Raw genomic sequence first — 13,522 nt, 5'->3', positions numbered from 1 at the left:
ACCCATTGCAACAATGAGATGTACAAGTCGTTATGTCGAAAAATAAACTTTACAACTTTGGTGGGAGGGGGGAGGATGGAAAAAAAAAGAATGTATTCAGGGGCTGGGAAGGTGGCTCAGTGGTAGAGTGCTTGCCTCGCTTGCATGAGGCCCTGGGTTTGATTCCTCAGCACCACAAAAGCAGAAAAAGCCGGAAGTGGCGCTGTGGCTCAAGTGGTAGAGCACTCGCCTTGAGTTGAAGAGCTAAGGGATAGCGCCCAGGCCCAGAGTTCAGGCCCCACAACCGACAAAAAAAAAAAAAAAAAAGAATGTACCCATAGTCTTCTGTATATGGAGATATATAATATGCAATTCCTTTTATCTAATGCCATTAGTCTATGTTTTCAAGGAAAATAGACTTATGAACAAATTATTGCCCTTGAAACTCCGTCCTGTGGTTTGTAACACATAATACTTGATATATGAGGGAAAGCCATATGTTTTCTTAAAGGTTCTGGTTTTATTTAGGTTATTGATGATTTACGTGTGTTTCATATTTTTCTCAAATGTATCTGTTAGACTAGAATGAAATACAGATTCACTGCTGATTAAAACTGGAATTGATGGCCCTATTGTTTAGTCAACAATTATTTTCCTGGGATTTCCTTTTTAATATGTTACAGTGACAATCATGATCACCTTCACCATCATCAAAACTCCGATGTCTCTTCTTAATGGGTAGCAGAGGTACTGTTTAAAATGTACTAGTGGCCGAGAGCTATCCAGTCGCACTTTTATTGATATCTGCTTCCTAGTACATATATTTTGTAATCAGCTGACCAAAATACCCTTAAGAAGTACCTGAGTACCAAAATATAAAGTGATGGAGAAGTACCAGGAGAAAAACAATAGCTAGGATAGTAAGGAATATTTGATGGTTTAGCTCACTATCATTGCCAAACCCTTGCTATCCGAGAGAAAGGTCCAGTGAGCTCGAGGATCCTGTGCTATTTGGAGCTTCTTAAAGTTCATCGAAGCCGGGCATGATGCTTCACAGCTGCAATCCCGGCGTCTCGGGAGGTGGAGGCAGGGTGATTGCAAGTCTGAGACAGCGTGGCAAAGGTAGCAACGAGACCCTTTCTCAAAACAAAAGAGGCGCGGGCCCCGCTCTGTGGTCAAGGCCCTCCCTTCCATCCCTGTGTGACATGTTGTTCCTTTTGTCACATTTTCCCCATACTATTCAGATTTTTGATAGTGATTGGAGATGGCTGCTGGCAATCTTGTTAGATGCATAGGAGCTGTGCTGTCCGGCCGCGAGGGTCCCGGGGTGTTGACCGAGAGCTTGCAGAAGGCGAGGTGTGGTGACGACACACACAGAGGAGCGGGGCACCACCGCAGCCCGGGGGCTCAGGAACGCTGACGCCCTGTGCTCAGTGCAGCGTGGCCGTCCGCGTGCAGAGCGGGCCCTGCCCTCCCCGCGGTCACGTGCGTCCACCCGGCCTCTCGGCCCATCAGGCATTCTCTTGGAAGCAGGGCCTGGCATTTTCTCTCTCCCACCTCGCTCTGGAAATTGGCCTTCTTCTCAGCTTGTACAAGCTTGTCAAAAGGAAGAAAACAGCAACACGCACTCACTTTAAAATGCCCGTTCCTTTTAGTTCTGTCAGATCTCCTCGGGCTGCAGCTTCAGAGAGCGTGAGTCAGCCCTCGCAGCGCGGCCGCGGCAGGGTCTGAAATGCATGGCCGGCCCCTCGTGTCTCTGCCAGGCTGCTCAGACTCTCCCACTCTCCTTATAAAATCACTGCTCAGGGTGGAAGGGAAAAAAAAGATGAAGTAGCCACTTAAGACTGGGTAAGTTCCTCACATCACAAGCGAGCGTAGCATAATTTCATTTTCCTTGATGGCCAAATAATAGTCCACGGCATATACATATTTATGTTATGCAAAATCAGACCTATCTGTTCTGTGACCCTCTCTATATTACATAGGATGCATGTTACATTAAGCCATGCACATATATTATATAAAATTATACAGGAGATAGACATATTTGTAATAGCTGTCTTATTTAGTAATTGTTGGGCACCTTGGCTAAGTTCACAGTTTATCTGAGCAATAATATAAATAAATAAATACAAAGAAATAAGTAAAAGCAAGAAGGATTATAGAGTACAGATAGGGACCAGATTTACTACATGCATGGTATAAATATCACAGTGATACCCCTTTGCATAATTAATTTATACTACTGAAAATTAAAATTAAAAATAGTGAAAAGTAGAACAGGAAAGACACTTATCCGCCAAACAAGCACAAAGAGTAAGTGTGCATTGCAGTCAGCCATCTTTATAGTCATCTTTTGAATCAAAGACATGGGGTAGGGGCTGGGAAGGTAGCTCAGTGGTAGAGTGCTTGCCTCACATGCATGAGGCCCTAGGTTTGATTCCTCAGCACCACAGAAGCAGAAAAAGCCGGAAGTGGTACTGTGGCTCAAGTGGTAGAGCACTAGCCTTGAGCTGAAGAGCTGAGGGACAGCACCCAGGTCCAGAGCTCAGGCCCCAGGACCAGAAAAAACAAAAATAAAATATGATATATATCTCCCACTAGTTATATAATCTTCTGTGTGTGTGTGTGTGTGTGTGTGTGTGTGTGTGTGTGTGTGTGTACTAGAATTCCTTTAAGAGGATAAACAAAAATAAAACAAATGGTGGTCTTTTGCCTCTCCCCTGATCTATATGCTATTTACTCTGCTAGTCTTAAAGTAGGAGATTGTACATATACCTTCTAGGATTTTTCAGTTGCAATTAGTAGGAGACATAATCTATAGGGGATTGACTTGCTCAGTATTAAGAATCAATTGGCTTTAATTGCGATTAATCCTTCTGGCCTGGTGCGACCTGCATTGTGGGATACTCAGAGTGATTTATTTGGGATTTTCTGGTGTGAATTCACCCACTGTGAGACGCTTGGGAAGGGTTCACTGTCAAGGTGAACGTTCCAAGGCTCCATCTGAGGCACATAGTGGGACATGGACCACCTTTTCTTGTCATGTAACGCTCGGATTCAGGATCCTCTTCGTTCCTCTGCAGTGTCGTGACGGCAGATTTAAAAATAGACATAATGAACATTGATGTGACAGTTTGTAGAGCCAGCGGAGTCTGTCCAGGAGCATGTCACAGCGGCCCCATGGTGACAGCTACCAGGAGTCGCCTGTAACACAGGGTCTCGCAACATCACCACGTGTTAGCCCAGAAGAGAATGTAATTTCGAGTGCCCAAACTCATCTCGGCTGATGGATAAACTCCAGCTCTTTCCAGTGTCGTCTGTCCTAAATCCTAAGGGAGTGAATCCGAAACCTTTAATAGGAATAATGATGAAATTTTCCTTTTGATCCCCATGAATTAAAAAAAATCAATAACTTCATTTTCTTACCATATGAACTGCCTGATTTCTTTTTTTTGGGGGGGGGATCCGGTTGTGGGGTCTGAACTCTGGGCCTGGGCACTGTGCCTCAGCTCTTCAGCTCAAGGCTAGCACTCTACCACTTGAGCCACACAGCACCACTTCCGGCTTTTTTCTTTTTGCTTGTGTGGTGCTGAGGAATCGAACCCAGGGCCTCAGGCATGCAAGGCAAGCGCTCTACCACTGAGCCACCTTCCCAGCCCAACTGCCTGATTTCTTAAACCCTGTTCTTAGGTTATTTGTAACAGAGACATAAGCAAAAAATAGGATCCTTTCTTTGATTAGAAAAATCCTGACTCTTCTAGGTGGGTTATTTTTTATTTTTCAAATCAAAATACTGTCTTAGAGACCTTCCTATAGATTCTTTACTAGAGCAAAATGTGGAAAAGCAGTCCAGAACTCTGTCCAAAGTTACCCAGGGGGGAATTCCACTCACACTTACCGCATATTAATTTATAAAGACATTATGAGACTCTTAAGTTTGATGTAAATTGAAAAGGTCCCACATTGACTTTGGAATGAAATCAGAATGTATAGATTCGGAAATCTTTCAGTATCTTTTGTGAGTGATTATGGATTTCTTGTGAAAACTGTTCAGTGAAGCAGGAAATACCTTCCAGTCATGTTTTGAAACAACCTCGCTAAATGACGGTAGAGACATCTCAATTGGAGAAATCTCAGAACTCCGTGTCAGGGAAATGGTTGACTCGTGGTGCTCATTTCTTCTGTTGTTTTCTCTGATCCATCGATTAGGCCATTGTGGAAGGATTTTAAATTAGAAGTAGAATTAACTTTTTGCAAATGAAGATTTGGCTCTTCACTTAGTCCCTTCAATAAAGGTGAGACACGGTGACATTATGCCCACAGGCCTCTCGTGGATAAACTAGATCATAATTGATGCGTAACTCCTTTACTCATAACCCGCAGCTTTTGTAGTTTGTAAGTCGCGTTTGAGTTACACACTCAGATCTCATCATCGTTTTCTCAGGAGGTCAGGTGTGTATGGGAATCTCTGTGTAATTAACCAACGCGAAGCACAGCCTGGAAGCAGAGCTGAGTGATGGCAGAGGTGAGGGGTGGAGGCCGGTGCGCATGTCACAGACACGCACTGCCTCGGGCCTCCCGGTCTGCGGCCTCAGGAGGCGTTGACTACGTCCACGCAATTCAGATCGCTGGGAAGCTGTCTGAGCTCGAAGAGATGCCACCTCTGCTGGGAAGCCCACCGTGGCTACGCTGATGGACACGCTCCCGTTTGCAGACTCTGGCAATTGCAGCAAATAAACTAACCACTTTCCAAGCAGTTATTTTAGGTTTCCATTCTTCCATGAAGTGTGAAGTTCAGGAGGCTAATTCTCTCCATATTCTCACTGCCCCATTACCTCCTTCTGTGAATCACTGCCTTCTAAGGAACACATCCTCAAACATGCCAAGACCCCACTGACCCCTGGGCCTTTGTATACCCTCCTGGAGCGGGGGATGTGCTCCTAAGAGACACTGATCTGGTTTCCGCACACTTTAACCTCCTTAGAGAGGCTTATCTCCAACGTTACATTTCTCACCTCTCCTTGCTTCATGGAATGCAGTGTTGTTCGATATTATTCTGTTCATTTATGGGTGCCTGGAGTATAAATTCACTGAGGGCAGGCAATGGTCTGTCTGCTTCCCCACTGGATCTCAGACCCTCCTCAGTGCCTGTCACATACTAGGCACAAATTGAACACTTGTGGAATGAATGAATGCCTACAATCTTAGATTCACTGGCTAGCTCCTCCTTTCAGTACACAGAAGAACCCGCACAAAACGATTGAACTTCAAGTTTCATGTGAAATAATGTGTGCTCCAATAACTCTGTGTATATGTGTGCATGTGTGTGTGCACGCGTGCATGTGCTCTAGGAGATACAGTTAATTATTAAGCATTTATTCCTTGACTTTTTTCTACTTGGGAAATACATCTGTAATATGGACAAACTATTTATGTCTAGAATCATGGAAAGTTAGTACTTAGGAAGCACGCACATGTGATAAATAGATATGCAGATCATGTATGTTCTTAGCATGTGGACACCACACACACACACACACACACACACACACACACACACACACACGCACGCACTCTACTATTGGAGTGATTCTGTGTCCCGAGTCTCCTGCGGTGTGAATAACGGTCCCTCTCCTCTCGTCCACAGGATTACACCTTGACCATGTACTTCCAGCAAGCCTGGAGGGACAAGCGGCTGTCCTACAACGTGATACCCTTGAACTTGACCTTGGACAACAGAGTGGCAGACCAGCTGTGGGTGCCCGACACCTACTTCCTGAACGACAAGAAGTCATTTGTCCACGGCGTGACGGTGAAGAACCGCATGATCCGCCTGCACCCGGACGGCACGGTCCTGTACGGCCTCAGGTATGTAGTTATAACGTAGTTATAACTCACCCGCCCCAGGAGCTGACGGCCCCCGGGTGGGAGGGGGGCCTGACAGCGCGCGCGCACACACACACACACACACACACACACACACACACACACACACACACACACACACACACACACACACACACACACACACACACACACACACACACACACACACACACACACACACACACACACACACACACACACGCTGGACATGGGCGTGGGCTCCTGGCCAGCCAGGGTAGAGAGCTCCAGGTACCCAGAGCCTCAGCCAGGGCCTAGGCAAAGTCTCTCCTGACTTATCGTCCAGCGGCTGATCCTGTCGCTGCTTTCTGAAAGGAATGGGGGTACAAAACCTAGAAAGAACCCAGACACAGGATTTTTCTCTAGCGTGGAAAGAACATAGGGATCTCACGTGACTGTGGGAATGTGGCGGATGCCCCGCTTTCCAAGTTGCTCCTGAGCAGCCCAACTGGTCACTGCCCTCCGGCGCCAGGGAGCTCCCTCTCAGGAGCAGTCTGCCTGGCCAGTGAACCCAGGAGCCGCCTCATGTATTAATGGTGAGTCTGTACCCTCCCAGCATGCTCCCTGTGCAAAGATCATGATGTGATGCTCGCTGGGTGGGGATATATTTTTTTTTAATAAGGCAGCATCTTTTTTAAAATTTTATTTTAAACTAAAAACACTAAATGGCTTCCCGGACATGGATGAGGAAAATGGTTCTGTATCTCATCCTGGTAATCTCCCAGTGTCAAGGACTTTTTCTGCGTTACAACTTCTCAACTTCAGCGTTTTAGTTTGCCTCTGATCCAGTCTGCGTTACATGAATACCGTGACGGCGATAGTGGCGATGTGCTCATGTGAATATCATTATTTGTTGAGGGAACATTTGAACTTGGTATTCATTCACTTCAGTATCAGCCTCACTGTTGGCAATTTCGCTTTCTTTGGTTTTAGTTGCCCTAGGTCAGGTCAGCTGTGGTCTGAAAAACATCAAGTAGACTGGGAACCAACTATAAGTTTTCACATGTGCGCCGTTCTGAGCAGCGCATTGAATCCTCGCTTGGCGTCTTCCTGCTCTGCCCCGCTGGGGTGGGAGTTGTCCGTGGCCAGTGCCCCGAGCTGCCCTGTTCCCCAACCCGCAGCCATCTTGGTCGTCATGCCAACATCAGGGTAGCACGGTATCCCATTCATTCTTCATGAGCGCCTTCAAGTGCAGCGTACTAATGCTAGCCATTGGGGCATGTCGGGGAGAAACTATCAAGTTGTTATTTTCAGTGGGAAGGCGAATTATGTCGACAGGAAAGAAAGTCCTGGGCTGAGGCTGCTAACATCTAAGTTTTGTCTATGAGACTCCGAAGGGAGGGGCAGTGGGTGCTTGCTGTGCTCATTTTCCTCACACTGGAAAGGCTGCCTCTCCACTCTGTGGCGAGTGCGTCACTAATAAGGCAGCAACATGAAACGTGCTCCAGCCAGAAAGCCCTGAGGACTCCTCGAGCGGCAGCCAGGACCCCGGGCTGAGGCCGCCGAACTGCCTATGGCAGATTCAGGAGCAGGTTTGAATAAGGTTTTGTTTTAGACTCGAACCATATCGATACTCTTTTTTTTGGGGGGGGGGGCGGTCATGGGGCCTGAACTCTGGGCCTGGGCACTGTCCCTCTGCTCTTCAGCTCAAGGCTAGCGCTCTACCACTTGAGCCACAGCACCACTTCCGGCTTTTTTCTTTTTGCTTATGTGGTGCTGAGGAATGGAACCCAGGGCCTCATGCATGCAAGGCAAGCGCTCTACCACTGAGCCACCTTCCCAGCCCCATATCGATATTCTCAACATAGGGCTCAATTGTTTTATTCCATCCTAGCTTTTCTAGCAGAAATAGTATCCACAAAGTGCATTGCTTCTAAAGAACATTTGTCGTGGTTTTTTGTTTTTTTTTTTGGTTTTTTTTTGTCGGTCATGGGACCTGAACTCTGGGCCTGGGCGCTGTCCCTCTGCTCTTCAGCTCAAGGCTAGCGCTCTACCACTTGAGCCACAGTTCCACTTCAGCTTTTTTTCTTTTTGCTTATGTAGTACTGAGGAATCGAACCCAGGGCCTCATGCATGCAAGGCAAGTGCTCTACCACTGAGCCACCTCCCCAGCCCCTTGTCATAGTTTTGAAGGCTAGGGAATCCCGGGCAAAGAGGAGCTGTGGCTTACTCAGGGAAGAGCCCCCTCAGTCCTCACCTGGAAAAACAGAATCCTGTTAATCCTAATCCTGTTCCTGAGGGCTCCACCTGACAATCCAATCACCGCCTGAAATGCCTCATCCCTACCATCATCCCACTGGTGATGTGTCCAGTCGTGAACGAGAAGGAAACAAACATTGAAACCTTCACGTTCACCGGCACCCTTGGCCGTAGTAGATAGCTCAGTCATCCCATTTTCATAATAAGTTCACCCATCTCTGGTACTTTACTCACTCCCTAAGAGATTTCCATCAGGAGCTTTGGCTAAACTTGGGCACGAATGCTTTCATAACCCAGCCACAGAAGTGACAGGAAAAGATTTTCAGTTGGCAAGGCAGAAGAACTCCCGGCATTTTATGAAGCGGATATTTCATACAGATAAGTTAGATCATATTCTCAAATAACATGGACCCAAGCAGGAAGACTTCAAGGAAAAATGACATGGAAATACAGAACTCTGAATCCGCAAGTGCAGCAAAAACAAGTTGAACTTGTGTTGAAATGGCCACGTAGAGAGTCTTACACAAGTGTAATTCCAGTTATTATTTCCTTCCCATGTCCCATTTATTAGATTCTAGACAGAGAAAGAGGAGACTGGCATCCAGTCTGAAAAACTAGTGGTTCATCTAATTACTCACGTAAATCTTTTCTCAGTGATTATTCCAACTCTCAAAAGCCCTTTAACTGGGTGGTTTTGGTAATGTGTGGTGTGTCAATATTTAACAGATTTAATGTTTGGGCAATTAAACTGATTTCTTTGAAAAAAAATCTTCTGATTCAAGAAAGCAGGAATGATACTTACAGAGCTATACAAAAGAGCAATCAGGCTGAGTGCTGGTGGCTCACTCCTGGAATCCTAGCTACGCAGGAGGCTGAGATCTGAGGATCGTGGTTCAGAGCCAGCCCAGGCAGAAAAGTCCATGAAACTCTTATCTCTAATAAACTACTCAGAAAAAGCTGTCAGAGCACTAGCCTTGAACATAAAGAGGCTCAGGGACAGAGCCCAGCCAGAGTTCAAGACCCAGGACCAGAAAATAACAAAAAAGAGCAGTCAACCTGAATTATTGGTGATACTCATTTTTGTGAATGCAACAATATATGTTTTATTAGAATTGGGATCTAAATGTAAATCAGGCAGTATATTATTATTATTATTATTATTATTATTATTATTATTATTGACTGGGAACATTTTTAATGGATATAATGTCTATTATTCTTTGTGATAATATTTATCTCTAGTTCTCAGTGGGTTTTTTTGTGTGTGTGAAAATACCATACAGAGGGGTTACAATACATGGGCAAGATAATGAGTACATTTCTTATCAAGCATTATTGCCTCCTCCTTTGTTTCCCCATACCATCCCTTCCTTTCTCCACCCCCCCACCTCCACACCCCCCTACCACCACCTCCCCACACCCCTATACCCCCCACCCTGCCAAAGTTGTAAAGTTCGTTTTTTGACATAATGTCTTGTACATATCATTGTTGCAATGGGCCCACCTGTAAACGTATTTAAACGATTTGTTTTTTTTTTCCTTTCCCTCCACAAATTATATCAACATCAAATACAGTGAAAACAGGGTTTGTACTGTGAGGGAGGGACATACAAAGCAACACAGAAATCATCTTATAAATATGTTGGAAACAATCGCAAGAAAGAAAAAAACATTTGAATCCTTATCTTGGGGTTCATTTCACCTAACATCAACTTGTCTGACAGTTTCTGTTTGACTCAGACATATACTAGTTATTGCAAATATGGGAAACCATGGGACCTTTGTTTCTTTGGGCTTGGCTTACTTCACTTAATATAATTTTTTCCAAGCCTTTCCATTTCCTAACAAATGGGGCAATGTCATTCTTTCTGATGGAGGCATAGAATTCCACTGTGTATATATACCACATTTCCTTGATCCATTCATCTACTGAGGAGCATCTGGGTTGGTTCCATATCTTAGCTATGGTAAATAATGCTGCAATAACTAATCCTCAAAGAAACAACTGCCCGATAAATAAGTGGGCTAAAGACTTAAAGAGAAACTTCTCTGAAGAGGAAAGAAGGATGGCCAATAGACACATGAAGAAATGCTCAACCTCTCTAGCCATAAAAGGAATGCCAATCAAAACAACATTGAATACCACCTCACCCCAGTTAGAATGTCTAGAATCAAGAACTCTAATAACAACAGATGCTGGAAGGGATGTGGACAGAAGGGAACCCTACTGCATTGTTGTATGAAGGTTCCTCAAAAGACTCTACATAGAGCTCCCCTATGACCCAGCAGTCCCACTTTGGGGCATTTACCCAAATGATCGCAAACAAGACCATACTAAAGTACCAGGCAGTATATTATTTATGCCAATTTATTAGCATTATAAGCACATTGTCCTCTTACAAACTATCCAACCAACACAAATAAAATAACACATCAGATGATACCTCTTTCTGCTTGACGATTGAAATGATAAAGTTAAGAAAATTATCTCCCATCTTGCCATCTAGAGATAACTATTGCTCATGCCTTGCCCTATATTCTTTTTTTTTTTAATTTAAATTTTATTTTATTTGAGAACATACTGTACAGAGGGGTTACAATTACATTGGCAGGATAATGCATACATTTCTTACCAAGCATTGCAGCCTCCTCCTTTGTTTACCCTTCACCTCCCTTCCCAGCCTCCCCCCTCCCCCCCCCACCCAATCATACCCCCCTCCCCCCCACACCGACATTGTAAAGCTTGCTTTGACATGACATTTTGTAATTCTCCTTGTTGCAACAGGTCCACCTGAATCCTTAAACGACTTGTTTGTCCCCATCTCCTCCACATGTTATACTGACATCAAATATAGTGAAAGCGGGGGTTACACTGTGGGGGAGGGACATACAAAGCAACAAAGAAATAATCTTATAAATGCGTTAGAAACACATGCATGAAAGAAACGAAAACATTAAAATACATATTTAAGGGTTCGTTTTCCTAACATCACATTATCTGACCTTTTCCGCTTGACTCATACCTATACTAGATATTGCAAATAAGGGAAACCATGGGACCTATGTTTCTTTGGGCCTGGCTTACTTCACTTAATATAATTTTTTCCAAGCCTTTCCATTTCCTAACAAATGGGGAAATGTCATTCTTTCTGATGGAGGCATAGAATTCCATTGTGTATATATACCACATTTTCTTGATCCATTCATCTACTGAGGGGCTTCTGGGTTGGTTCCATATCTTAGCTATGGTAAATAATGCTGCAATAAACATAGTTGTGCTGGTAGCTTTAGTGTGGTCTTGTTTGTATACATTTGGGTAAATGCCCCAAAGTGGGATTGCTGGATCATAGGGGAGATCTATGTGAAGTCTTTTGAGGAACCTCCATCCTGCTTTCCAAAGTGGTTGAACAAGTTTACATTCCCACCAACAATGAAGTAAGGTTCCTTTCTGTCCACATCCCCTCCAGCATCTGTTGTTGTTAGAGTTCTTGATTTTTGCTGTTCTAACTGGAGTGAGGTGATATCTCAATGTTGTTTTGATTTGCATTTCTTTTATGGCTAGGGATGTTGAACATTTCTTCATGTGTCTATTGGCCATCCTTCTTTCCTCTTCAGAGAAGTTTCTCTTTAAGTCTTTCGCCCACTTATTTATTGGGCAGTTGTTTCTTTGAGGATTTGTTGTTGGGTGGTTTAATTTTTTGAGTTCCAAGTATATTTTAGATATGAGACCCTTGTCCGTTGTATGGCTAGTAAAGATCTTCTCCCAATCGGTGCTTGCCCTATATTCTTACAACTAATTTTCTCTTAAAATCATATATATACACGTATATACATATAATTTGATATGTTATGTATATAAGTTTTTGTTGAAAAGATACTAACATTATGTATACTACTTTGTGGTCTGATTTCTCCGACAACGGATATATGCAAACCTAGTTTCCACGCTCACGAAACCTTGCTCCCATTCATTCCTCCGCTATGATAGGGCACATCAGTGTGTCTCCTCACGCAATATAGAACAGGGTTTATGACTTCAATATATGGTGAAAAATGTTGCAAAATGCAGGCATGTTGCTTAAAATTGACTTGCAATATTTTATGAGACACAGACAAAGCTATTTGTGACCCAAATTCTAATTTTACACTTGTTCTTTTGTAGTCTCTGTTGCCTACTGAATGGCTGGGCAGATGTAGTTCTGGAAAGGGTAGCTTCTTCCTCGAAGCAGTAGCTGGCCCGTCTGAATGTCGCTGTTTGTGTTGTTGTGTTGCAGATGGGGAGGAAGACAGCAAGCCTTGTGCGCACCTCCGTCTGTGACATTAGATCGCAGACATAGCACTCTGATTCAAAGTTCATACTCCTCAAGAAGGGTTCAGTAGGAAGTGGAAGGCAGTCCAACCACCTCCCGCTTTGTCTGTTTGTGTCACTGGAAAAATGGCAAAGGATAATGTTTGCCCAGAATGAGTTTAGACAGTCCGGATTTTATTCATTCCATCTTCTTTCTCAACGCAGAAGTATTACTGCGGGATAAGCCAGGAGTCGTGCCACACGGAAATATAGTCTATTAAACATTCACGTGTCAATTTGTAACTTGAGTGTCCTCCTTGGTTTGAATTCATTTTCATACAGATAATCGAGTGGCTGTCTTTTGTCAGGCAGAACAGAAGCGATTTTATTAAGGACATTATTTCTCGTGTCCAGAGTGAGCGAGCCTTCTCCCTCGCCGTCGCTTCCCCTTGCTCACCTGCGTGGGAAAACCTTGGCCCAGGGCTGGAGAAGGCTTCGCTCTGCAGAGCCGCCGCTCAGTTCTGAAACATCTTTCTGTCCTGCCATTTCCAGGCAATATTATTCTGATTAAAAATCAATGCACTTAGAAATCCTTTGAGACCCCTTCGAGTTCCCTCCCGAGGGTTGTAGCTACCCTCACAGAGAAGGTCAATGCCGTAGCGCAGGGTGAACCCCCAGATTCCTGCAGTCCCCCTCCCCCCGAGTGGCTCTGGCCTCTTTTTTACACCCCGCCCCCCCCCCCCCCCCCCCGCTGCCGGTAGTGTTCTTCTGGGACCTAGAGTCATCCTTGTGTGACCAGTATTGACAATTAATTCACATTCAGGTCCACAGCAGTGGGGTCAGAATCACAGCACCTCCACCCCTCAGCCAGGGGTTCATGTCGTGACCCCAGGAAGTCACACTCTTCCCTGTGACCATAGAGTGAAGAATTCCCCTAATTCACGTGAAACTTAGCACACATTTATCCAAATGTCCTGTAGTTTTAGTTGAAGGATGTACAAACATCTTTCTCCCTCTCAGATTCTCAATCCTAGCTTAAGAATCAGTTAGGATCCTGGAAGGGAAAACAAGGCGTCCCAAGCATTTCTACATCTCTGACTTTCAGGCAACTAGAAAGCTCCCTGTGCCTGCCAGATCATTGAGCGAGAT

General features: G+C 44.6%; 1 protein-coding gene across 2 annotated transcripts in view; it reads left to right on the top strand.

The window, feature by feature from the left end:
- Gabrb2 (gamma-aminobutyric acid type A receptor subunit beta2) overlaps positions 1–13,522 on the top strand; it is a 134,601-nt gene that overhangs the window by 42,323 nt on the left and 78,756 nt on the right. For both annotated transcript variants that reach the window (XM_069993955.1, XM_069993954.1), the window contains exon 4: positions 5,630–5,850. In XM_069993955.1, the coding sequence (XP_069850056.1) occupies positions 5,630–5,850 (221 nt within the window). The remainder of the gene's footprint in view (positions 1–5,629; positions 5,851–13,522) is intronic.

This window comes from Dipodomys merriami, unplaced genomic scaffold, assembly GCF_024711535.1.
Source record: "Dipodomys merriami isolate MVZ:Mamm:240054 unplaced genomic scaffold, mDipMer1.0.p SCAF_44, whole genome shotgun sequence".
Classification (NCBI taxonomy): Eukaryota; Metazoa; Chordata; class Mammalia; order Rodentia; family Heteromyidae; genus Dipodomys; species Dipodomys merriami.
This window is presented reverse-complemented; position numbering and strand designations above follow the sequence as displayed.